This window comes from Coprinopsis cinerea (assembly GCF_000182895.1).
Source record: "Coprinopsis cinerea okayama7#130 chromosome 12 map unlocalized cont3.12, whole genome shotgun sequence".
NCBI lineage: Eukaryota > Fungi > Basidiomycota > Agaricomycetes > Agaricales > Psathyrellaceae > Coprinopsis > Coprinopsis cinerea.
The window spans coordinates 2,073,609-2,097,972 of NW_003307533.1; the positions used below are offsets into that span (position 1 = coordinate 2,073,609).

At 51.9% G+C, this 24,364-nt stretch overlaps 11 protein-coding genes and 1 non-coding gene across 12 annotated transcripts; 6 read left to right on the forward strand and 6 right to left on the reverse strand.

Moving 5' to 3' along the window:
- Positions 1 to 167: 167 nt before the first annotated feature.
- CC1G_11781 (hypothetical protein) lies at positions 168 to 1,011 on the reverse strand. The gene is made up of 4 exons (XM_001835295.2): positions 807 to 1,011; positions 596 to 753; positions 460 to 520; positions 168 to 401 (listed from the first exon to the last, which is right to left on the reverse strand). Exons 1-4 carry the CDS (start codon positions 954 to 956, stop codon positions 345 to 347), a joined length of 426 nt encoding a protein of 141 aa, XP_001835347.1. The 5' UTR covers positions 957 to 1,011; the 3' UTR covers positions 168 to 344.
- Positions 1,012 to 2,253: 1,242 nt separating this feature from the next.
- On the forward strand, positions 2,254 to 3,480 carry CC1G_11782 (hypothetical protein; the record flags this gene model as incomplete). The annotated part of the gene is made up of 6 exons (XM_001835296.1): positions 2,254 to 2,626; positions 2,709 to 2,861; positions 2,911 to 2,997; positions 3,058 to 3,135; positions 3,202 to 3,345; positions 3,419 to 3,480. 6 exons carry the CDS (start codon positions 2,254 to 2,256, stop codon positions 3,478 to 3,480), a joined length of 897 nt encoding a protein of 298 aa, XP_001835348.1.
- A 155-nt stretch (positions 3,481 to 3,635) lies between these two features.
- CC1G_20212 lies at positions 3,636 to 3,707 on the forward strand. The gene has a single exon. It is a non-coding gene; the product is annotated as a tRNA-Asp (tRNA).
- Positions 3,708 to 4,134: 427 nt separating this feature from the next.
- CC1G_11783 (oxidoreductase) lies at positions 4,135 to 5,534 on the forward strand (the record flags this gene model as incomplete). The annotated part of the gene is made up of 4 exons (XM_001835297.2): positions 4,135 to 4,666; positions 4,733 to 4,786; positions 4,844 to 4,922; positions 4,984 to 5,534. Exons 1-4 carry the CDS (start codon positions 4,217 to 4,219, stop codon positions 5,532 to 5,534), a joined length of 1,134 nt encoding a protein of 377 aa, XP_001835349.1. The 5' UTR covers positions 4,135 to 4,216.
- A 435-nt stretch (positions 5,535 to 5,969) lies between these two features.
- On the reverse strand, positions 5,970 to 6,410 carry CC1G_11784 (hypothetical protein; the record flags this gene model as incomplete). Its single annotated transcript, XM_001835298.1, has 1 exon — positions 5,970 to 6,410. The coding sequence occupies one exon, from the start codon at positions 6,408 to 6,410 to the stop codon at positions 5,970 to 5,972; it is 441 nt and encodes a 146-aa protein (XP_001835350.1).
- Positions 6,411 to 9,288: 2,878 nt separating this feature from the next.
- Positions 9,289 to 9,842, forward strand: CC1G_11785 (hypothetical protein; the record flags this gene model as incomplete). The annotated part of the gene is made up of 2 exons (XM_001835299.1): positions 9,289 to 9,497; positions 9,575 to 9,842. The coding sequence occupies 2 exons, from the start codon at positions 9,289 to 9,291 to the stop codon at positions 9,840 to 9,842; spliced, it is 477 nt and encodes a 158-aa protein (XP_001835351.1).
- Positions 9,843 to 10,569: 727 nt separating this feature from the next.
- Positions 10,570 to 11,514, forward strand: CC1G_11786 (hypothetical protein). The gene is made up of 5 exons (XM_001835300.2): positions 10,570 to 10,588; positions 10,643 to 10,741; positions 10,797 to 10,958; positions 11,023 to 11,211; positions 11,263 to 11,514. Exons 1-5 carry the CDS (start codon positions 10,573 to 10,575, stop codon positions 11,358 to 11,360), a joined length of 564 nt encoding a protein of 187 aa, XP_001835352.1. The 5' UTR covers positions 10,570 to 10,572; the 3' UTR covers positions 11,361 to 11,514.
- CC1G_11787 (hypothetical protein) lies at positions 11,508 to 13,018 on the reverse strand (the record flags this gene model as incomplete). The annotated part of the gene is made up of 4 exons (XM_001835301.1): positions 11,508 to 12,100; positions 12,165 to 12,249; positions 12,323 to 12,376; positions 12,446 to 13,018. 4 exons carry the CDS (start codon positions 13,016 to 13,018, stop codon positions 11,508 to 11,510), a joined length of 1,305 nt encoding a protein of 434 aa, XP_001835353.1.
- A 1,123-nt stretch (positions 13,019 to 14,141) lies between these two features.
- Positions 14,142 to 15,929, reverse strand: CC1G_11788 (hypothetical protein; the record flags this gene model as incomplete). Its single annotated transcript, XM_001835302.1, has 3 exons — positions 14,142 to 15,217; positions 15,274 to 15,672; positions 15,743 to 15,929. The coding sequence occupies 3 exons, from the start codon at positions 15,927 to 15,929 to the stop codon at positions 14,142 to 14,144; spliced, it is 1,662 nt and encodes a 553-aa protein (XP_001835354.1).
- An 859-nt stretch (positions 15,930 to 16,788) lies between these two features.
- Positions 16,789 to 18,124, forward strand: CC1G_11789 (hypothetical protein; the record flags this gene model as incomplete). Its single annotated transcript, XM_001835303.2, has 4 exons — positions 16,789 to 16,975; positions 17,048 to 17,449; positions 17,569 to 17,855; positions 17,921 to 18,124. The coding sequence occupies 4 exons, from the start codon at positions 16,789 to 16,791 to the stop codon at positions 18,122 to 18,124; spliced, it is 1,080 nt and encodes a 359-aa protein (XP_001835355.2).
- Positions 18,125 to 18,500: 376 nt separating this feature from the next.
- Positions 18,501 to 19,277, reverse strand: CC1G_11790 (hypothetical protein; the record flags this gene model as incomplete). The annotated part of the gene is made up of 1 exon (XM_001835304.1): positions 18,501 to 19,277. One exon carries the CDS (start codon positions 19,275 to 19,277, stop codon positions 18,501 to 18,503), a length of 777 nt encoding a protein of 258 aa, XP_001835356.1.
- Positions 19,278 to 23,984: 4,707 nt separating this feature from the next.
- On the reverse strand, positions 23,985 to 24,338 carry CC1G_11792 (hypothetical protein; the record flags this gene model as incomplete). Its single annotated transcript, XM_001835306.2, has 1 exon — positions 23,985 to 24,338. The coding sequence occupies one exon, from the start codon at positions 24,336 to 24,338 to the stop codon at positions 23,985 to 23,987; it is 354 nt and encodes a 117-aa protein (XP_001835358.2).
- Between the last annotated feature and the right edge of the window lie 26 nt (positions 24,339 to 24,364).

The following is a 24,364-nucleotide window of genomic DNA, read 5'->3' on the forward strand; positions in this document are numbered from 1 at the left end:
TGAGTGCACGGATACGCGAGATCGGAGTGAAGCAAAAATAGTAGTCGGTGCGCCTATTTTGAGACTTTGTCCAAATCGTACAGTCCAGCACCCGGGCTCGCCCAAAGGACTTGATTACTCTCTTGAGAAAAGACTTAGGAATATATTCTCTTACGGGATGAACGGGATATAGGAAGAAATGACGACATGACCATTGCGGCACCAGTCGCGTTCAGATTGATTGCAAGGTTCGGGTGTACATGATTGTCAACTGGAAGTACTCTAGCGCTCCTTCGACTAGAACCGACCGGAATACGCCACTGAGAGTCCAGATATGCTCTTCTGGGACTTGAGGAAGGCGTCTTCTAGACCTTCTCGATGACCCAGCGGCCAGAGAAGGTCGCATCTGCGCCAATGGAGACCTAGTTGAATCTCAGTCAGGTACATTCGCAAAGACAACACAAACGATGCGCAACCTACCTCCTCTCCTGCAGTGGCGTTGTTAAGACTCCAAGAGACGGTCCTCTTGCCATCTTGAATGCTGCCACCAAACGAGTCAACATCGCAATGTTCATGTAAAGCAGAAAGGAGAAAGGAGTGGAGGACGAGTACGTACTTGTATCCAGCAGAGGTCCATGTCAAAGTCCAGACGTAGTTGTTGGGAGGGAGGACGACGGGGACGTTACCAGCGCCCCACCCGATCTGGCTGTTGGGGCTGCTGGCGGGGCTGATGCTCCAGGTGTTCGAGTTCGAGTCGTAGCTCCTTAAGATCCACTGAAGGGCATTTGATCAGCATTGTAGTATATGTTGAAGAGGAAGGCACGTACGGCTTGCTCAGAACTCCCGTCCAACGGGGATACGGTGACGGGGGTACGCTGCCTCCCGGGGTAGGTCAACGCGAGTTTCTCGCCCCTGGGGCTGAGAACGCGGTTGAAGATTACGTAGTGACCAGCGGAGAGGGTAGCTGGGGAGTCCATTTCAGTCACGATTTAGAGTAGAGAGAAGTTCTTGTGGGCTTTGAATGGGAGTGAGAGTGCTGAGGCCTGAGATTTTCGTCCTTCAGCATGGAGGTTTATATACCTGTGCATGAGGGGTTGAAGCGGAGGTGAGTGGGGAGAGGTCATCACAATTAATGAGTGGCGAAACAGGTGTTAGCAGCGGCGTGGTCTTCCATTCGATCTCCTCTCCCCATCGTACGCTTCTAGCCAGCTCGTGGCCACTTTCACCTGTACTAGTAGCCCAGAAGGAAGACCTTTATCACCATATCCTTCTCAAGTGACTGTACACCAGCTCGTGTGTATCATTCGCAGCTCAGGTGGCGACGATGGAACGACGCCGCACGCGCTTAGAACCACAGAGGAAATCAAGAAGCGCTCTGGTTCGAGTCGCCTGACCAGTAGGCCACATATTGGACGACCTGAATGAGGCTATTTGAGGTTGGTATCTGAATAACCAGTGGGTGTAGAAACGAAGGGATCGCCCTCCAGCTTCCTCTCTAGCGTCAGATCGGAATTTAGTGTTTTGTTTGCCGGTCCCATTGGAAACAAACAAACATTTACAACACGCGGGTTCGAATCCTACGGTTGACAGCCTTGTCTCTTTATGCCCACTCCTGACCATCTCGTTTTGTGTTCCGTGGTTCCAGTTGTCGATGAAAACACAGTTTCGACCCTTTAAATGTCCTCCAAAGACAAATGAGGCTACGGGCTTGTCGCAGTTCAGCTCGTTTCGCCACGTCATGGTTCGACAAGCCAGCCACCCCGCAAGTCACACTCCCCGTCGTCGACTCGACCTATTACCTGTGGATCATCGTCATAGAGCTCATAGAACTCACCAACCCACCATCCTCACATACTGTTCCTGAGCCCTGCACCCTCATCTCCTGACCTATGTCTATCTGCCGCACCCTCCACACATTTATCTTTTTCGAGGTCTGCGATTCCCATCGGGCGATTAACGGATTTTGTGGAATTCGCGTCTTCGCTTCGTTTTAGTCATGCCAGGATTTCTGTTGTAACGATGCCTTTGGGTGTGTCCGTTCCACTCGCGACGTGATTGTGGTATGGTGTCTTCTGTCTTGGGGGGCTGTGGGGCTGGGGTACTGCTGTTCTGTTTCGTCGCTCTGCTTCCGCTTCGACTCTCGAGGTCGCTCTTCGAAGACTTGTGTTAGCTTCGTCCGTCTCGGCCTATCCTCGATGGATAATCAGTTTACGAAAGAGGCTCGTACTTATATCACAGCCCTTCCCTATCGCAGTGTTCAGCTGTGTCTCCACCATGCGAAGTGCTACTCTCGGGATGTCGCTCTCATCCATCACCCTCTACCTCTTCGCTCTTCTCACCCTCCTCCCCACACCTCTCCGAGTCAACGCATCTCCAGTCCAACCAGAGTACTCCCATGCAGACCATATCCAGCCACCTCACTCCCATACAGACCACATCCTAGCAGGAGCCATAGGACCAGACTGCGTCGACGGGGCAAAATACACCGGGGAAGCAGCGGGGAGGAATATCACCATCGCCGACGTCCCAACATACTACTCGCCTGCTGCGGACGAGGATTCGAAGAAGGTCGTCCTGTACTATTCGGATATTTATGGACCTTTCTATGAGAATAATTTTTTGCTGCAGGATTGGTTTGCAGAGAATGGTGCGTTTGTGCTGCGATTTGATGTTTAACCTTTCGCGAGTGGCCTGGGAGTGATGTATGATCTGTGTATGATGCGTTACAGGGTACCATGTCCTAGGCCTCGACTACTTCTTTGGAGACCCCATCCAGAATCATCCTGAACCGGATTTTGATATGGCGGCGTGGGTCGCAAAGTCGCGTGCTCAGGCTGCTGAGGCGCTCCCCAAGTGGAACAAGGCGGTTAGAGAGAAGTTTGGTATGTACTTCTCCCTTCGCTTCGTGCATCGTCGTTACCTTGTGGATAGGACCCGACGCGAAATTCGTGGCTGTGGGATACTGCTTCGGTGCGCCGTACGCGTTGGAGATTGGGGCTACGGATGAAGTCGTCGCTAGTACGTATACGTCGTCGAATTCTAATCCATCCGCTTTCAACTTATCCATTGTATTTGTAGCTGCCTTCGCCCATCCATCTCAAGTGACTGAATCTCACTTTGAGAACGTGACTAAACCCGTGCTACTCTCGTTGGCCGGTGAGTGGATGAACCATTCGAATTCCTCCAGCCAGTAAAACCCTGATAACGTTACACTAAAACCAGAAACGGACGGAGCCTTCCCCACCGCCGCCTCCCGCCGCGCACTCGATATCCTGATGAGGAGAAAAGCGACTTATCATGCCCAGGTGTTCTCGGGTGTTTCGCATGGGTTTGCGACGAGGGCTGATCCGAATGATGCTAATGCTGGTGCGTTGACTGACGTCTATTCGTCGTCTTGGTTGGAGGGGGTTGATACTGATGATGTTTTTCTATTCGGTAGTGTGGGCCAAGGAGCAATCGGCGAAGAGTATCCTTGGGTGGTTTGATAGGTTTTCAAGCTGAATGCATATAGGATGTAGCCTCGTGATCCAGACTCTTGGTCCGAGAAGATAATCCACCATCCTATTCTCAAGTCGGCTCTTCTCTTCGAGCAGACAACGTGGGCGCCTGGGGCCTCAGGCCACGACTCAGAGGTCACTTTGGACTGCAATAATAAGTCTCCGTTAGTATATCGGTTAGTACACGCGCCTGTCACGCGCGAAAGCTGGGTTCGACTCCCAGACGGAGAGAGTTTCTTTTTGCATAAAATGAAACGGGCAACGAAGAAAGTCTGGGCCCATGGAGCACCTGAAATTCTGTATGATTCTGTCCTGTTCTACGACGTTCTAAAGGCCAAAAGTTAGGAGATTTCTAATAACGGATGACGAAGACAGGTCAACTTTGGGACCAAAATGGACGTTGCGCACGTTGGGACCAAATCGTTTTGCCAAACGAAAGCCTGGATCGTGTCATCGGCGAGGTCGATGGTACAACCTCGAGAGCTGTTCTGACGTTTGGGCGCTACGCTCTGGTCAAGAAGGCCAGAGATAGGTCAGTGCTTACTAGTTTTGTGATTTCGGCGCTCTAGCTGCCTCGAATTTCTGCGCCATTTGGCTTACTCAGACGATTGCGCTCTATCTCGCTACGCGACGCTTCTGACGTGTTCTTCGCCCCTGACAAGACTCGACGAGATGTTTAAAAGGGGCAGAATGTCCTAGAGGTCGTCATCATACAATCCACCCACTCGAATACGTCAATAATGTCTTCTACTTCACCTATCAAAGTCGGTTTCGTCGGTCTCTCCAGCAAAGGCTGGGCATCCCAATCGCTCGGACCAGGTCTCACCCAGCCCTCCCTCCGCGACAAGTACGCCCTCGTCGCCGTCTCAACCACCTCCCCCGCCTCCGCACTCGAATCCGCAAAGAAGTGGTCCGTAGCAGCCGGTCGGGAAGTGAAAGCCTACCACGGCGGCGTCACGAATCTCATCGAGGGGGAGAAGGATAATGTGGATCTGGTTGCGATTTCGGTGAAAGCGCCTAGTCATCGGGATGTGGTGCTGAAGGTGATCGAGGCGAGGAAGGATTTCTTTGTGGAGTGGCCTGTTGGGAAGAGTCCGGCTGAGACGAGGGAGATTAGGGATGCGGCGAGCAAGGCGGGGGTTAGGGCGCTTGTTGGCTTGCAGGGGCGTCATTCGCCGGTTATTAATAAGGTGCGTTGGGTTGTTTTTGGAGGGTTGATTGGAGTTGGTGTTGACGACGTGTTGCTCGTGGTTTAGGTTAAAGAGATCATTGCGAGTGGGAAGATTGGGAAGGTTCTTTCCTCGAATATCGTGCGTCCCCTTTGGACATCATCCTCGCCTGAATTGTCGCTGATCGTCTCTGTGCAGATCGGAAACATCGCTCTCGACAATCAAGTTTGGTTCAATGAAGCGTCGAACGCTCGATACCTCCTCGATAAAGCCAACGGTATGTCCACGCTTCTCCTTGCCGCCTCTGAATCGACCCAATGACATATGCTTTACAACAGGTGCGACTCACTTGACGATTCACATCGGCCACCACCTCGACAACCTCACCTACCTCCTCGGAAACTTCACCTCCATCAGCGCTACGGGCGTGACCCACTACCCAAAGACGACGGTCCTCGACGGTTACAACGGCAAACCCACAGGCGAGGTCCTCCCAGGTATCGGGAACGACCATCTCGCGATCACGGGTACACTCTCCACCGGCATCCTCGTCACCTCCGTCTGGAAATCCGTCAACAGCACCACCCCAGGCCGCAACAACTTCCTGTGGGAGATCGATGGTACCGAGGGCACGATTCGGTTGACGAAGGAGGGTACGCCGATGGCCTCGTTTACGAGTTTGTGCGAGCCGGATTTGTATGTTAATGGGGAGAAGGTGGAGGTGGAGGGGAGCGAGAAGGGTGTGGTTGGGTTTGTGGAGAGAAATTGGGAGGAGTTTGCGAAGGGTGAGAAGGGGAGGCATGCGACGCTTGATGATGCGGTTAGGTTGAAGAGCTATTTGGAGGCTATTGACGAGAGTTTGGAGAGTGGGAAACGGGTTAGTTTTTGAAGGCCGTGTTAATATTTCGGGTACATGCTGTGTACTAGCTAGGATAAGATACTGATTTCGATTTTGCTCTATACTTTGGTCTGGGTGGCGCTAACGAACCTTGGGCGCTCAACTCGACATGATCCACAACGCTGCTGGTCGATGAACAAAAAAGGAGGCCCTTTGGATCTCTGTCTTAGTGTTAACCTTAATCGCATCATAAGCATATTGTCACGGTATTGTCCCGTTGTCCAAAGCCACAGTAAGTAAGAAGTGCTACGAGGAACACCGAGCGCTACTTTACAAGACTGCCGCGTACAGATAGATGACAACGAATCATATTCGAACTACGGGATTCAGATTCAGGTGCTTAACGATCGGGGGGTGAATATAACTAGATACCGCCATCAGCATTGCCGCCATAAAGATGAGAACGAAACCACCGTACCTCCACGTTCAGAGTCCACAAAGACTCGCGTCAACACGGGTAGCCTCAACCTGAACATTAGGCGGGACAGGACTTCCCCTCGGAAGATTCAAAAGATCGGTCAAGACATCCGTGCACATCACGAACCCCCTAGGGGCAGTATTGACCGCCGTCAAAAAGACCGTATTGGCAGGTCCACCACCGTTGGTAGGGATGGAGGTGATGTTGAAGCAGCTACCACAGTCGGGGTCGTCGCTTTGGGTGATGAACTCGGCGCCTCCGATGACGGGGAAGCTGGGGAAGGACCCGAAGGTGGGGAATTGGGAGACGAGGTTGCCGCATGCGGTGCTGGTGGTGCGTTCGGTGCTGGTGCAGTAGCGACGCTCGTCGACGATGGGGAACCGTTGTTGGGCGAGGGCGCTGGTGATGGTGGTGGTGGTGAGGAGGAGAGCGAGGTGAGTGAATTGCATTGTCGTGGTTGTTGTGTGTGGGTTGGGTAGAAGCTTCTGTTGTTTGAGAGGATTGAAGATTCTGGGGATTGGGAAGCGTTTTGGACGAGTATTTTATACCTTGAGAGCATTGTTTGGAGAGGTATTTGCCCGTGTAGCAAAATTGTTTCTGTGACTTTGGGTTGGCGTCCCAGTTGCCGTACGCTTCCATTCCACGCGATTCAGAGTCTATAGATTTACAGCCACAAATCCGCGATATCCACGGTATGAAATAATGATCTTATCTAATGGAAAAGACTAGTCCGTCCATTACTTGCACAATTCTAAGTTTCAGGTTTTCAAGATGTTGTCCCATTTAGCGGACAGAGTGAACGAGCGGCTGTTCTCTGCATCCCTGGAGTGGAGACCTTTTACGTTTGAAGCCCCAAGGAGCTTTAAGGGCGCTCGGACTGACCGCTGAGGTACGCTCTAGGTTTCCAACTCTTCCACGAGCCGTAGGGCAACCTTGAACACAGAGAACGACCGACACTCTTCAGGAAGCACTGTGATGAAGTACTGTTTGCTGCCATACCCGCACCTTCCCCGCAGAACGCCTTTAGCCTGGAGAATCCTGATGGATCGCCCTGTCACCCTTTGCCGACGTGTTGATTTTGATATTCTTACAGTACTATCAATCCCGCCCTTCAAGGGGACAACGGATGTTACGGAACACAAGCGCATGTCTGCGTGTCTGTAGCGTAATTCCTGCGTCAACTGAGATCGCGTCTTCATTTCAAATTACTCAATTGGCGGATTATATGGGTGTCCGTTACAGCAGGCAAACCATGGGCCGCGAGATCTGGAGTAAAGCCTCAAGTGAAATAACGTATTGGGGGATTGGGGAATTGGTATCGAGGCTATTTCATCAGCGCTGGTCGTGAATCATAGTCAGCAGAAAGGTTGAAATGACGTCGAAGTAACGGAATCAAAATGAATATCCAGGTACTCTGAGCGCGCAGAAGGCATATACCCAAACCCCGAATGTAAACGCTTAGAGTCCCAGCGCCACTCGACTAAGCGCTAGCTCCATGACATTACCAAATCAATACACCGCCTGCTCGGCTGAAGTAACAGTTTAAATTTTATTTCGAGGTGTACCTACAGGAACCAAGTCCGATTAGAGAGCTGGCCTCATGGTATGTAAAGGAATGATAAGCACAAGTTGGGTGATCCGTAATGTGCAGTTTTCACTCCCGTGAACGGCGGGGAACCAGCCCTCCGTCGTGCACTCTGCGAGCAGCTTTGGCCTGTCCAGAGCCGGAGGTTTCAAATATAACCCTTACGTTCATTGGCCGTCGGACCCAAACTCTTTGTGAAGGTATATAAATGCGAAAGTAAGTGATTCCTGAAGCCTTTGCCTTCTGGATCGAAGTTCAGAGAATCTCGATCGAAGGAGTATACTTGCGGGTCCGGCGCAATCGCACCCACCCAGCCGCCACATCCTTTCGAAGCGGAGTTTTCGAACGGTACCGACACGGCGATCATAGCCATGTTCACTCCATCCCCATGTACTGAGCCGACTCCACTGCAAGCTTTCTGCTTGGTATGAGACCGTGCTGTGCGTGCGCGTTACGTTTCGCTAACACTGGTTAGGTACATGAAAGGATACTATAATGAGGAGAGGATATCTCTACCTACCTAAGGAGGGGAGCCGGGAACCCTCCAACGCCCAAGGACCGAGGTAATATATATACCCGCCGGCAGTCCTTGTAGGCAAATATCCCAAAGTAGATAAGTAACCCAAAGGTAAAGCTCAAACGAGTTCGTTTTGATCAACAAAGACAAAGTTTAAAAATGAAACTTGAACTGTTTTGAGTACTATTGCATCCGAGCAGGCGGCAACCACTTCCAGTCCGAGGATGGAAAGGGATGGAAACACCGGTGAATCACAGAGTGCCGCTGGGATGTAAGATGCTTGCATTCGTGGTATGGGTACGTTATAGAATTACGATGTACGCGCTCAGAGCTGTTGAAATGTCCATTTGATTCCGTTAGGGCGACGTCATTAAACGCTGCTGCTTACTAGAATTCAAGGCCAGCGCTGATGAATTACCGTAGCTTCGATACCAGCCCTCCGAACCCCAAATACTTTATTTTACTCGACACTCTCCTGCAGAGCTCTAGACCCACGGTTTAGATTCTGTCACGGACGCCAATGTAATAGGATAGCTAAGTAATTGAAATGAAGACGCAGTCTCTGTTGGCTCTAGTCCTAATCTCCGCTGACTCAGAACTTACGGTACAGACATGCAGACATGCGCTCAATGTGTTCCGTAACATCCGCCGTCCCCTTGAAGAGCGGGGTTTATAGTATAAAACATCATCAGAACGTCGACCAAGTGACAGGGCGGCGATCCATCAGGTTTCTCTGAGTTCAAGAAGTTGCAAGGTCCGGGGGAGGGAGCGAGAAAGCGAGCAGTCCAATGGCCTCTGAGAAATATTGATAAGGCTCCAGGGCGTTGCTATGTTGGAACTCGCCCTAGTAGTGCTGTTCAATGGGTGGTAACTCTGTGGAGTATCTCAGTGCTCAACCATGGGCGCTCTTACAGCTCCTTGGGGCTCTCTCTGAACGTAAAAGGTCTCCATTCGACACATCTGACGGGGAATGGTCGTTCCTTACCTCTATCCGCTAAATGGGACAACATCCTTGGAACCCAAGATTTGGAATTGGGTAAATAATGGATGGACTAGTGTGATGCAGTACGGTAATATCGTCATTTTAATCCGTGGATATCGCTGGTTTATGCTGTAAATCTATAGGTTTTGCATCGGGTGGAATGCAAGTGTACGGAAGATAGGACGTCAAATCAAAGTAACCATACAGAAATGTTTGCTACATGAGCAAATACCTCTCGGAACAATGCTCTCCAGGTATAAAGGCTTCGTCGAAAACACTTCCAAGTCCTCAGAGTCATCAATCCTCTCAGACAACAGAAGCTTCTACACCAACCTTCAATTTAAACCACACCAACAATGCAATCCACCAACCTCGCTCTCCTCCTCACCACCACCATCACCACCGCCCTCGCCTAACAACACTTCCCCATCGTCGACGAGCGCCGCTACTGTGTAAGCACCGAACGCACTACCACCACCACATGCGGCACCCTCGCCTCCCAATTCCCCACCTTCGGGTCCTTCCCCAGCTTCCCCGTCATCGGTGGTGCCGAGTTTATCACTCAGGGCGACGACCCCGATTGTGGGAGCTGCTTCAACATCACGTCGACACCTGCCAACGGTGCCGGTGGACAGGCAAATACAGTGTTTTTGACGGCGGTTAATACCGCGCCGAGGGGGTTTGTGGTGTGCACGGATGTGGTGACGGATCTTTTGGGGTTGCCGAGGGGTAGCCCGGTCCCGCCTAATGTGCCAGTTGAGGCTGTGAGGGTTGAGGCGGGGCTTTGTGGACTGTGAGCGTCAGGTATGGGCTTGGAGTTGCAGGGTTCGATGGGAGGATGCTGACGGTATTCGTAGGTTCGCACGTGGTTTTCTGAGTCGGAATTCCGTGGTCCCAATCTGAATCGTTCCCTTCTGTACCCCTTGTAAAGTAGTACTCGGTGTGCCTTGGTAGTACACGATATCTGTATTTACAATACGTATGTATACGATTAAGCTCCTAAATTCGACGTTAGAGTGAAATTTAGGAAGCATCATCGTTTGAACCCCAGGCGTCAATCACATTCGTGAGAAGAATGTCCTGATTGACGCCCGATACACCCTTCGACCCTCGCCGTCAAATTCTGCACACCGACGAAGCGCATGTAGACCTCACTTCGAGTATGTCAGCTCGAGTTAATAATGCTGTCTATTTTCAGCGTCATCCTTTGCCTCCGTGCATGGTGGAGTCCGAGTCGAGACGCCCATGAAGGGCAAGCCGCGCCGGCATCCTCAAAAATTGCCGATCGGCTTCGCTGACTCATCCGTATTTGCGCAAGGGCTCGTCATCGATCTCTCTCACCCTCCGACCATGTTCGCAACTCAGACCCGGTTCACGACGATTTCAATGGACTTAACTTGTGCAACCAAGGCTATTTATGGACCGACCGACGTCACTCCCCCGCCGTCGCGATTTTCTCCGAGAGGATATAAAGGAGGAGGACGTTGCCCGCTGCTGCGTTTTACGGACTGATATACCATCATCGCAATGGCGCCTCCACGAAGTGCGTTGTTTTCTCTGTCTCGTCTTCTGGATGTCGTTTGACGCTGTACTCTAGAGGCCCGTCACGCCGCCCGTGAACCCCAACCGCGTCGGGTGGTCTTCACACTTCGCACCGTCCTCTATGCAATTGCGTTCTTCTTGATCTTTGGACTGAGTGAGTACCGTCGCCATCGACCAGTTTACCTTGGCTCACCCGCGTGGTATCGCAGCTGTATCCGAACTGGGCCTAGTCTCGAGTCAGCTACACAAGTACGGCGAGGGATACACCAACTATCCTTCAAAAGGCTACAAGCACACCCTCGGGCTCCTGCTCTTCTCCGTCATCTGGTCGCTGCTTGGTGTTCTCGGACATCCTTGGCTTGGAATTGGGGGTACGTCGTTCGATTGATTCATTCTCATTTGCTGCTCACATCCTCGTCTCGGCTCGTTCTATAGCGACTGCCATCTTCTCGTTCAGCGCTGCGGTCTTCTTCGGCGTCGGCGCTGGTTTGATCCACCTCCGGACTCCGTTCCAGGGGCACTCGTGTAGCTCGAAGCCTGTGGAGGAGTACCCCGTCGAATGGCAGCCCTATGCTGAGGAGTGTGCGATTATCGTGTCGATTCAGGGTTGCGCCTGGGCACTTTGTGAGTCATCGGTTTTTGTAGTTCATTCTTCGAATTCTAATTGAGGTGTAGGGGCTCTTTATATCTTCCTGATGGTTGGGACGATCGTCCACAAGTTCGATATTCGCCGACGTCCCACCCCTGAAGGATTCTATCACTCGAAGCCCTAGAATGCCGTCGAAGTTGCAAGTAATGCGGTCTACGTCCCTCCCTTTCCGCTCATCATCATCGTCACTTTTCTTTCTTTCCTTGTCTATTAACATTTAGTTCTACTGACAATCGATTTAACGAACATGGAATGGAATTCACGAATCTCGTCAGACAGTAATACGTTTCCCTGTGCTAAGACTTTCCTCGATGGCATCGACAAGGCGTTTGACACGCACGGCGTCTTCGATGGTTGCATGCTTACCCTCTTCTCCTTTCGCGAACTCCTCCCATCCGCGGATGAGTGGTGCGAGTGGACCCAACTCCCTCTTCCCCGCCCAATCCTTATCCACACCCTCATCCGCATATCCATCCACATCAACTTTATCTCCATTAACGAACAGCTCAGGCTCAGAGATATTAATAAACGCCCCCGTCACCACACCTTCCTTTCCTCTCAGCTCGATCGTCCCGTCTTCCCCGTCGATAGACCAGAGGAAGCTCGTTCGACCGGGTGTACTAGCTTTCTGCCCTGCGCGCCAGAGGATGCTCGAGAGCGTGCCGGTGGAGAGGAGGCCGGTGATGGCGATGTGGTCGTCCCCGGGTGTCGTGATTGTTTCGCCTGTGGGGTTTCCTTCGTCGTCGACGAGGGAGGAGGATGGGTAGTGTGTGGTGGAGGTGGCGCTTATTTGGGTGAATGGACCGAGGAGGTAGGTGAGTGTGTCGAGGTGGTGCCCGATGGGGCCTGTTAGGACGTTGGCGCCTACCGAGGGTTATGAGGTTTATTAGAGAGTCTTTCGAGAAACGGGTGACTGGGGCAGGCGTACCGTTTTCCTTATTCTCGAGGTACTCTCTGAGGCTCGCTTTCGCTTCTGGACCGAATAGGTGGAGTTCGCGGGGGCAGAGGGCGACCTTTAAATTGTTCAAAGCTCGTCAGGGTTCTAACTTTTCTTCATCGATGTAAGTACTCGGGGGTTGGACTAACCACGTTCGTTGAAAGAACTTTTCCGATCTTGCCGCTCTCGATGATCTCTTTCGCCTTCAAAACTTGCGTGAGCCTTCACGCCACGAATTTACTTCGAAAAACACAGTTTGGTGAGCGACTGACCTTATTCACAGCCCAACCCAACCGCCCCTGCAGCCCTACAATGGAGCGAACACTATGCCTTCGAGCTTCGGCGGCTATTTCGCGCGTTTCGTACGAGTTGCGCCCGACGGGCCATTCGATGAAGAAGTCCTTTTTGGAGCGGATGATGGGGAGGAGGGTGGGTTGGTGCGAGAGGGGCCGGATCGAGATTACTGCTAGGTCAAAGTCAAAGGGCAGCTTGCCGGCGTTATTGTTGTTGTTTAATTTGTTATCGGAATCGTCGTTCTTGGACTCGTCGTTGTCGGACTTGACGTTATCAGACTCGTTTCCCCAGTGGGTGTCTGCAGCACCTCGAAGGAGGTTGGACTCAACATCCCCATGAAACGCCCTCACTTCATGTCCAAGTTCGCGGGACCATTTTTCCGCGGTTTGGAGAGCGGAGGAGGGGGATGTGGTTGATACGGCTACGAGGGAGTAGGTAGAACGGAGGGAGGGGTGGGTGAGTGATGGGGCGAGTGTTGTGGATGCCCAGCCTTGGGTTGAGAGGCCGATGAAGGCGACTTTGATTGGTGCGGTGGGTGGGGCGGAGGTCATTTAGGTGTAGGCTCTGAGAGGGTGAGACTCGGAAAGGAGGGTAGGGTAGGGTAGGGAAGGGGAGCGAGTTTATAATATAGGGGATTGGTTATCTCTGAGCGCTATAGGCGGCTTTAGATGACCGTACATATTTAATTCATTCATTCGGATGGAATTGGGTTTTTCGAGGCGAATGACGACAACGAAGTCGTTTCGTGCTTCACACCTAGAAGGCAACTAAAGGCGTTATAAGACTCGAGGATGGCGTTTCTCGAATCATCCATCCCCAATGATGGATAGACTATACCGTTTGGAAATGTGATACATACCGTTAGGGTAGGGAGTTTCATCAGTAAAGTTGCCGCAGAATGTGTTGGTTGAACGGTGAACTTGGTCAGCAATGTATATTTTTGCGTTATTGAGATTACGAAGTGAGGTGAATTTGGGGATTCGGACATAACGAGGAGATGGTGCGATAACTGGATAATGTGCTGAATACATGGAGTAAATACATGTAATGTCGCGGTGTTTTGGCTACACGAGTAATTATCACCGGTGACACGGGAGAGAAGCGCCCATTGACAGGTACTCTAGGCGCCCGTCAAGACTTTCGTGAATCATTATTTGCCCTTCCCATTCAATCCAAACAGGCATTACTTTGCTTTGGGGTTATTTCCAAAAGTCGTTCCTTGACGTCTATTCCAAGAGAACAGCTGGAACGGTCCCGTCATTATCTCTTGAGCGGGGTTCTGAGAATTGGAACTTGGAAGGCGAGTGGTGGCGGGTAGTGGGTAGTGTGGAAACAGGAAAAGCCCGGGCTGTCAATCGTACGCTTACTATATCGATGAGTTTACCACTCTCGTGGAGGATGTCGCTTGGCAAGGTTATTCTTGAGCTTGAACGACATCTGTTCTTAATTGAACAGCACGGGGACAAGGTGTATTAAAGGTTTCCTGTGCTTCCATTGGAGAGGATGAGCTGGTCGTCGAGCTCGGTCTGGTTACGAGTCTATGATATTAATTAATACATACAACATGTCGTCCAAATCGTAAACAACATCCCTCATCATATCCATCATCCAATGGGCAAGAATCGTTAAGTCACTCCCTGAAGTCCATTCCAGCGAAACCAATTGCGAAGCGTATCATCGCATTACGCGGACATTAGATGGCGCATCCGATCCATCCATCAGAAACGAGTTGGCGTCAGGCGTCGAGCTCATGTCGCTCCCCCCTCCCATCCACTGGGAATTACGGGCATCCACCATCGACTTTCGTAAGGGGGTCAACGAGGACGGTGTAGTAGGGCTGGGGAGCACCTGAGATTGACGATACTGCTGCTGTTGATGCTGTTGGAGACCCGCGGGATATGCTCCAGACCCTCCGTAGTAGTTCGAGGCGTTCGAGTCATGCCCGATGACGGTTGACTGAGGTCGCGGGTAGGGAGGAATTGACTGTTGCTGAGGTTGGTGAGGCGAGAAAGCAGAGTTGGTCGGCGATGACCATGTCGGCGAGGCGTTGGGATTGGTGACCTGTGTGTAGAGCATCGGAACGGTACTGTTGTTGCTCGTAGGGACCGAGGACAAGCTGGGGTTGGTCTGTACTGTTCCTAACGACGGCGGCGGCTGGTACGAATACTGGACCATCTGAGAGGGATACATTCCTCCTGTTGGCGGAGGGGAAGGACCTTGAGTCGAGGTAGCGTTGCCAGTCGACATCGGAGAGGTGCTGATCAACGGCGGATTCGCATTGGCCATGGTGCTTTCCTTCTTCTTCTTCTGTCGTCGGATGACGAAGAAGGTCAGTAATGCACATGCCACAAGGAAGACCACTCCCCCGACCGCGCCCCCAACAATCGCTCCCACAGGTGTCTTCTTCGGACTTGGATCGTCATTCCTTCCGTTGGTCCCTCCCGCAGTGCCGCCAATAACCTTCGCCTCTCCACCGGGAGGGACGTGGATATCGCCGTCTTCGATGATGAGATAGTCCAGGGTGAGGGGAGCCGATGGACCCATATGGGTGACGACGAGTTTGTGTGGTCCGCGAGATTGTAGACGGGGCGTTTCGAAGAAGTTTTGGTAATAGAGGGTTCCATTGGCGTCCGATGGAAGCCCTGGGATTTCGAATTCGACAGGGTCATCTCCGTCGATTGACCAAGTTCCTGTGGAAGCGCCAGTTGGGTAGGCGTCGGGCATCCAGCCCACCCAAGTTGCTTTCGTTCCTGCACACGCACTTTCAGTAGGAAGTGCGATTTCGACATATCATTGTATTACTCACCATTGAATTCAACGGTCGCTCTTGCACCCCGATCCAGCGTGAGCATCGTCTCATTCCCGTGCGATCTCCAGGTACCCGAGTCGTAGGTTAGCCCAGGATCAGTGCTGTCCAGGAAAACAGTCGGGTGAAGCGTCTCTCGGTCCTCCCAAAGGGGTCGATATTGGATCAAGTCGACATAGAATGGATGCTCCTCCGAGGCCGCCGTGCCGATGGTGATGTTATGAGGACCGAAATCATCGAGGGTGACGCTACAAATTGGCCACTGGTTTATCTTCTCATCGATGGAACCTCGTGGTTCGGCGTAGGTGACGTTGTTGACCATGCACACCCACACAGGGTCAGTGACCCCAGTGGTGGTGTTGGTGATATGACTTGTACCGAAAACGATAACTCGAGTCCCTATTGAGACGAGAAGAGATTTTAGAGGGTGAGCGGGTGAGGATGATAAGGCACTGGGTAGTGGGCGCACCTCGAAAGATGTAGGACATGAACGCGAGCCCAGTGGTGACATGCTGAGAACCTCCATGCGTCTGCCCGTAGCGGTTGTACGGATTCTCGAATGTGTCGCGTGTGATCTCCCACTCTCCTACCCAGGAAATATCGGGGTCGGTATCGTCAATCGCCACCCATCGCGTCCGCTGGTCGATCGGGTCCATCCGTGGCGTATCTCGTCTTGAATTCTGTAGTTAACGGTTAGAAAAGCGTAAGACCCTTTCACGAACTACGATGACGGAAAAATGAAACTCACCTTGAAGACCGCCCAGGAGCTTTCAAGAACTACGAGACTTCACTGAGGCGGGACAGGTCTGTAGTGGGAGCCTGGAGGTGGAAGGGCAACAAAAACGTGCTCGGTTGGTTTTCATTCTGGCCTCAGGCACACACGTCAAGACGTTGTTCCGTAATTCAATCAACAGGTGGTGTGCGTGCCGAATACGAAGCGCCCGTGGATTGACGGGCGTCCAGGTCTCGTGCTGATGGCCGACCCAATTCGGGATGGTGCCGGGTTGGGCGCTTACTTTTCCTCCCCTAAGTACGGACATTACCTCCTCGGACTTCAGCCTACTTAATAGTGATGAGCCCCTTGGGATGGGTGAATTCAAGGTCATAATTGGTACGTACAGTGTCTACCACATTGGAATTCGCGTACCTGAGAAAGAAGATCGCCACGGAAATTTGAATGCGTTATCATGGAATTTGGCCTCCACGGGCGCCTCGCACTAAACGACGCTTGCACTAATGGGGAGGCATGCGGAGCGGCGCGCCGATTGGGTGCCTATAAGTGAATCCAAACGTTCGGTTCGGACTCTTTGATCGACTTCTTCCATCAAGGGACGCGGGGGGTGTAAATATCGACGCGTGTTTCATGAAAGGGACTGGTGCTCACTGCTCCTTTCTTTCTCCCTTGCTTTCACCTCATCTTGTCTTCTCGGCCAACGACAAGGTACGACATTGTCACGTTGTCCTGGTCCTTGCGTTCTGACCCTGCCTATCCTAGGAACAAGCGCAACCTCTCTTATGGCATGGCAAGATCGTGATAAACCACAAGTCCGGTGGGCTGTCGTTGACGACGTCGAGATGACGTTCAATGGCGATTGGGAGTCTACGAGCTTTTCAGCAGAGCCGTACAGTCCGAATGGACCTCCATACGGCGGGAGTCAGCATGTAACGACCACCAGTGGCTCCGTGACATACATTGTTCGAGGTGAGTACCCGAAGCTAATTCGCCCACCATCCATTCCTAACTGGTTTCGTACTTGGTTTCCTCGATTTAAAGGGACCGACGTGACAGTATTTGGGACGAACCTGCGCGCTAATGCTACGTCAGGTGGTACTAGCTTTAGCCGTGGGTGCATGGCCGACGGAGTTCTCTACCCTCAAGAGTCGTTATTGACAGACCGATCGATGAACCGGGTCCCTATCTGTCGCTTTCCGAAACTCAACGGAACCACTCACAACATCACTGTAGAGGCCAACGCATCGAGGGAACGCCCCATTTTCATCGACTATCTGATGTACAAGCCGTTACCAGTGGACGCGGCGACTCTGCATCCCACTGTTCTCGTGGAGCACACCCAGCATGGAATCGTTTATGACGCTGGAAAGTGGTTCTTGGACTACCAGAGGGACTTCTCACAGACAAGCGAGAAAGGAGCAAAAGTCGTCATTAACTTTAACGGTGTGTCTAAGATTTCTATTCGCACTCCTAATATCACATACATACTGATCAGACTCGACCAACAGGTACCAGGGCGGCATGGGTAGGCTGAATCTACAATCCCGGGTATTACGACGCAGAACCTATATATGGGTCATGGGCTCTTAATGGAGGTCCCTCGCAACGTTTCGAAGTTCCAAGAATCGACCCCCGGGCAAACGCATCGGTCGTTTATGCGCCTGCCGCTCCCATGTTCATGACACCAAGGCTTGCAAACCGTGGCCCTCACAAGCTCGTCGTGCGCCATGAGTCTCCCCGTAGCTCCTTCACGTTCGACTACCTGGTAGTCGAAGAAGGAGATATTCTTTGCCCGCCAGGAGACTCATACCTCGCTTCTCAGGACGCCAGAAAGCCGGTGGCAGCGATTGTAGGAGGAACGATTGGAGGCGTGCTCTTCGTAATTCTTTGCTCTGTCATTCCCTACGTCTATAGAAGAAAGAACCGTCTCCGGGGACCCAAGTCGAATATGACGACAGCCGCAATCTCACCGCTACCAACGTCGACAACGACCTCCAGTCGCAAAGCAGCAAACCTGCCAACCGAGACGAAACAAGAGCCCGAACCAGTCGGGATCCAACATTCGAGCCACAGGGACTCAGGCCTTCCAGGTATTGGAAATGTATCGTCACAGGCTAGACCAAATCTCAGCTATCCCTTGGCCACGCTGGACGGTTGTGATATTCCCCATTATCAAGTCGCGTCGACGGATGGATCGGATTGTGACGAAAGGGCCCGGCGTGGCTGTTAGGCGTCGTCGGGGTAGTTTCGGCACACGGTGAGCTCAACACACGCAGAGTGACGGTTTAACGTGGTGGTGGATTGAACTAGAGAATCGGTCTGCGACTACGACAAATGTCTGGACGTAATCTAAAGGTAATAGCAAATAGGTACAAACAGAAAGATAACGAATGGATAAGATAAGAAAAGAATCAAACGGGAAGGAAAGAGTCCGTGACGCTACACACGCCCTCCTGCTATCCTGCGAGGATAGCACACAGCAAAGGGGATCAGCCTAAGCGGACGCGTCGACCATCTCGGCGTCCTTGGGCTCATCGTTGGCCTGGACGGTTCCGTCCTCGGTATTGGGGATGGGTGATTTGGTGGTGCTCTTGGTGGCGGCGGCTTTCGCAGCCTCGAGCTTCGCGAGTCGGTTCTTTCCTGAAGAACGCTTGCGCTTTTTCTTGGGGGTATCGGTGCTGCTGGTCTTCGCTTCGGAGGGTTTAGTGACCACAGCGGGGGTGAGAGCGATGGGAATGGGTTTAGCGGGGCGGTTGTTAGCAGGTTTGCTGGTCGCGCGAGCGGCTGTGTTGGGCTTGGCGCGGGAGTTTGCCTTAGCGCGTTTGGCGCCCAAAACGGCGTCCCACATTTGGTCGTTGAGCCAGGCCTCTTGCTCGGCGTTGAGGGAGTTGGACTGGGGTAGGAAGGGGATGCCGGCATGATGCTTTTGGATGCCGAAATCGTCGAGGGTAAAAGGCTTGGTGTCGAGGAATTCGGACACCATGTTTTCGGTATCCCACTCGATGAAGCGCCGGGGGTCGTTGGGGTCCATTCCGGCGTTGATGTGCATGACGATGACGTTGTGATTGTAGGGAAGGCGATGGGGTACGCCTGAGGATCGGATGAACTGGTCAGCCTTGACAATCTCGGCAAGGTGGCCAGCGGAGATGAGGTGCTCGGTGTTGAGGATAGTGAGAACGAATAGGGTGGCTGCGAGCCGTTTTAGGTTGGCGTTTGACAGGCCCTTGATGGGCTGTGGGGCGTTGTCGTAAACAGAAGCCTTGGGTGCCATAATCGACGACGACGAAGGTGGGGAGCGGCGGAGATTGGTGGTAAGAGCGAAAGAGAAGGAATGTGGGAACGATGAGTAGATAACACAAAAATAAAAGAGCGTGATCTCGACGAGCGGGTAACTACGGAAATTCAAAGTCAAAGAGCCAATGAAAATCGAAAAGGGTATCTTGGCTAAGGCCAAATGGAGAATAGGTGAGAATTTTTGGGTATACGGGAGCTCGATGTGAGCCAATGGGAGTCAATCCGAGGTGACTTGAGGGTCATCTCGGGGAGCTTTGCCTTTGCCAAGGGGTAACTTGTGGATGTCGTCAACACCCATGAGCTCCAAATAGGCTTTCAGGGCGGGGAGTTTCGACAGATCGTGATACGGAATCCAAGTTACGTCTCCTGCTTTCCACAGAACCTCGAAAACGGAGTCTTTGCCGGAATTGACATGCGACAGGACTCTGTCAAGCGCCCATTCCGGGCTCTTATCTTCCGAATTCGGATCGATTTGGTCTGCAGCTCGCCCAGGGAATAAACGGTCATCGTTGGGGATGTGAACTCGCAGCAACGACGCGTGAAACACGTCGTGAACGCCGCGTTGTTTGAGTTCGGAGGGGAGGTCAATCCGGAAGGATTGATTTCCGAAGTCCTCAGTGATCCGGTAAGGTCCAATGTAGCGCGGGACCAGCTTTCGTGACAACCCCTTAAAGGTGATGTTCTTGGTGGATAGGTACACCAAGTCTCCATTCACGAAGGGAGCCATCCGACGTCTTTTATTGGCGTCACGAGTTTGCTTGACTCGGGCTGCAATGATGCTGTCATGGGCGGACATCAGAGCCAGTTTCCTTTGTTGTGCAAAGTTTCGAACAGCGGGGAACTCAGATCGGGATGCCGAGTTCCAAATCATGGCTCGAGGCGTCATCCCAGTGTTCAAGAAGAACGGGGAGAAGCCAGTCGAGTCAGATCTCGCCATGTTCAGAGCAAATTCGATGGCTGGGAGTTTCTGCACCCAATCCGTTTGCTTCGAGTTAACAAGCTCACGGATCATTTGTACCAAGGTACGGTTTGCTCGTTCTGTCGCGCCATCGGTTTCAGGATGGTAAGCGCTCGACATCTTGAGTTTGGGTCCAATCAAATCATTCAGATGTTGCCAGAACGTGCTAGTGAATAGTACGTCCCGATCCGAAATGATTCGCCTCGGAAGTCCGTGGAGTTTGTACACAGATTCAAACATTAACTCAGCCATCTGTTTCGCGTTGTAATCCGTTCGACTAGGCACCAGATGGACCATCGAAGTCAGGAGGTCAATAACGACGGTAATACTGTCGAAGGTGCCATCTCTATTCGACGATTCGGGTAAAGGCCCGACGAAATCGACGCCAATCGCTTCCCATGGGTAGGAGGCGACCTGGAGAGGATTCAGAAGGCCGTAGGGTCTCTGATTGTCGGGTTTGTTTCGTCTACAGGTGACTAGTGAAGGACATGGGTCACCCATGGCTCACTCAGGTCTGACCCTCACCCATACCCACCAAAACCCATACCCATGAGTGTGGGTGTGGGTTTCCGTGGGTTTATGTGGGTGTGGGTGTGGGTCTGAAACCCATGGGTTTTGGAAGCATGGGTAGAGTGGAATTGTGAGTGATTGGAGTACAAATAGATATTGGACATAAATATTTAACTTAATAGAGTAGATAGCATTAATACAAGAGCAATTGAGGTCAAAATAGTTGCATACAGAAGCATTTTTCCCATTGGCACTTGAGACTCCAGTAACCATTCGAGGGTCAGGGCGGTTCTGCGAGTGGGTGCGTCACCTGTGGTGAAGGACATAGATTAGCCTGACCCATACCCACCAACCCACAGGGTCAGCCCAACCCATGTCCTTCACTACAGGTGACGCACGTATCGCAGAACGCTTTGATGTTGCTGACCATATCTTTCCAGTACACATGGTCCCGAAGATAACTGGTCGTCTTTGCAGGTCCGAGATGCGCCAGAAGCGAGTGAGCTTCGGATATGACGATCTCTCGGGCACTACGTCTGTTGATAAGGCCCTTGGGTATGCACAAACGCGATCGTCCTTCGTCTAGAAGGTAAATGAGCTCGTTTTCAACCTTAAAGTTGCGATGCTCATCTGGATTCTCAAGGATTGACTTGAAGACAGGATCATTCGCATACAGAGGCTTCAGATCCTTCAAGAAGTCGATTCCCCAAGGTCCAGTGCTTGCAGCAATGACCTCTACGAGTGACGAATCGGGCAAGGTGTCCAAGCGTTCGGATTCCTGCTCTGTACTCAGACTTAGGTGGGTTTCAACAGGTGCGGGTTGGTGATCATTGCCTGCGCCTGAAGTCGCCGATTGGTTTGCAGCGTTAGCAAGTCGTTCTGACCGTCTGTTTACAGGTCTCTCAACGATTGGTGATGGTGTTTCAACGATGGGAATAGGTGGTGTAGGGTTGGAGTCCCTACTCGCGCCCTCCCTTCGTTCTCCTGGGTCCCTGGGGCCTTTGAGAACGAAGTGTTTCGCCATCCGTTTCGCAAATTCAGCGCCAGTCTCGGGACGACCGGTCTCCGCAGGGGGAACCGTCTTTCTCAACCTCGAAGATCGCCTAAGAGGTACGCCCTCGAGATCTTTTGCACGGGGAGAAACAGCCAAAGCTTCCAATGACGTTAGGATCGGCATTGGTGGTTCCACCGACGTGTTTGCATCGTCGTTTAGCACGTCATGGGCGGTAAATTCACTCCGAGATCGTACAGTGCCAGGTGAGTCGTTCGAATACATGCGAGATAATGAATCTGCGAGCACATTCTCAACGCCAGGCACGTACACAACCTCGAAATCGAAAATCCCAATCTTTTCGAGCCATCTAGCTTGTCTGCCCGACAGGTCCTTTTGGTTCAACAGGTGAGTTAACCCCTTGTGGTCCGTAACCCACTTAAATCGAGTGCCTTGCAGAATATCCCGATGGCGAAGCATCGTCTCAACTCCAGCAAGCATCTCGATCTCGTGAGTGGGGTAATTCTGCTGCGCAGGGTTCAGTTTTGCTGAATAAAACGCGGCGACCTTGGCAGTTCGCCAATCGTCGCCCTGGCTAACAACTCCAGAGATGCCAGTCGCACATCCGTCGGTAACGAGCCAAATTTGGGGCGCATCCTTGTCATAAGACAGAGGGATCCGACGATGCTCTCTAGCATCATGAACAAGCTGTTTTACCTCTTCAAAGGCCCGTTGTTCCGTGTGAGTCCACCTGAAAGGCACTGTATCACCTGTGATAGAGCTCAAAACGCCCATAGGGACTCGAACACCAGGAACATTGTCAGCCAAATAGCCAACCGAGCCGAGGAACCCACGCAAAAGATCGCGGTTGGTCGGAGTCTTCCAATTAAGGACAGACTCGACCTTATGAGGATCCATTCGGATGCCCTCAGAGTCAACAATATGACCGAGAAGCTCCAATTCGTCGGCTAGAAATCGAAGTTTCCCTTTACTAAGGTACAGTTTCTCTCTTTCCAACACATCCAAGACTTGTTTGACATGACCCATGTGCTCCTCCAAGGTGTCCGAATAGATAATGATATCATCCAGATACACATCCATGAAAACACCAATGAAAGGCGAGAACAAATGGTTCATGAGTGCTTGGTAAGTAGCTGGAGCATTGCAATCCCCTTGCTGAATGACATGGCTGACGATATTTCCATCTGGAGTGGTCACAGCAGTGCGATGAACGTGCTCTGGGACCACTCGGATCTGCTCGTACGCAGCCTTCAAGTCAAGCGCGGTTCGAAACGGCTTTTTAGCGACTCTGCGCAGAATTCCGTCGATATCCGGTAGGGGCGAAGTCATCTTTCGCGTGTTCTTATTCCGTTCGCGAAGATCAAACACGGTTCGAAGTTCAGGTTTGTCTTTCTTGGGTTTGGGGATGAGCAGCATTGGAACAGTGTTGCTCGCCAAGGTGACTTCCCAACGACCGGTTTTCAGGTAAGCTTCGCGCTTTTTTGACCATTGCTCTCGAAACATCTCGGGGCAACGCGAGGGTCGCCATGGGTAGACCTTACTCTCGTCGATTAACGGGATCGAATGATTTATGGCCCGAAGAGGAGGTAAACCCGTTTCCTCAACGTCCTTGCACAAAGGATCGGCCATTTCCTCGAGAATTCGACGAGCCTTCGCGATATGCGGTTGCTCAACGTCGATACTATTCACCAGAGGTCGAGTATCCGTTCCAGATTCGATAGGAACCGAATCCTTGCTCCCAACAACAACCCTAGCTGGATTGAGACCAATACAGATCTGATGTTGGTAAATGAACGGAGTTCCAAGGATAAGGTCCACTGTGAACCCCGCATTGGTTGAAGATCAACCAAGTCTCGACTGAATTTCAGCTTTCAACCTAACGACGACTGAGTGTAGGTTGAAGTTCGGACAACCTACTTGGTAGGTTGATCATCAACCTAAGGAGGTAACCAACGGTGGGTTGGATATCATCCAACATTGCCGAGATCAGAGACCGTGGTTGGGCAGGTGTCTGCCGGCGCGCGCGATCGTACTGTGCTCGAGGCTTTATTGGTTTTACATCTCATTCTAGCGCGTGGTATTCATTTTTCCTTTGTAAACGGATGCAGGTAGATCTTCTTTCAATGAATTCCACATTTTTTTAGCTTACATCGCGACGGACTCCAATATTTTGTGAATTCAAATACGCGGGTACTCTGAGTTTGCTACGACGGCGGGGCCCAGCAGGCGGCACCGCTTGCACTAGGGTATTCTGGAAGTGGTATCCCTTCTTTCCTGAGTGTGTCCTCTAGCCGTTTGATCCATTCGTTGAGAACCCTTATCTTTGTCTCCTTCCATTCGTGTTTCCTTCGAAGAGCATTGTGTTCGGCCTCGGCGTTTATTTGTCGGAACTCGATGAGTCGGGAGATGCTTTCCATGATTGCCTCGTTTAGGAGGTTCTCTTCTTTAAGGATTCTCGACGCCCTGGATTCGGCTGGTTTATACAAAATGTTAGCTATCACGGCGATGACAAGGTGATATAGCATGCGCACCAGCGTTGTGGCCAGTAGACCCCACATCGATACCAATCTGATCGTGCTTTCGC

Excerpts from the sequence above, each read along its gene's own strand:
- CC1G_11781 (XM_001835295.2), bottom strand. The coding sequence starts at position 956 with ATGGACTCCCCAGCTACCCTCTCCGCTGGTCACTACGTAATCTTCAAC. Across the intron at positions 754-806 it reads ACGGGAGTTCTGAGCAAGCC|TGGATCTTAAGGAGCTACGA; the intron begins GTACGTGCCTTC and ends AATGCCCTTCAG. Across the intron at positions 402-459 it reads ACGCCACTGCAGGAGAGGAG|GTCTCCATTGGCGCAGATGC; the intron begins GTAGGTTGCGCA and ends AGATTCAACTAG.
- CC1G_11786 (XM_001835300.2), top strand. Across the intron at positions 10,959-11,022 it reads TCCTTGGCTTGGAATTGGGG|CGACTGCCATCTTCTCGTTC; the intron begins GTACGTCGTTCG and ends CTCGTTCTATAG. Across the intron at positions 11,212-11,262 it reads GGGTTGCGCCTGGGCACTTT|GGGCTCTTTATATCTTCCTG; the intron begins GTGAGTCATCGG and ends ATTGAGGTGTAG.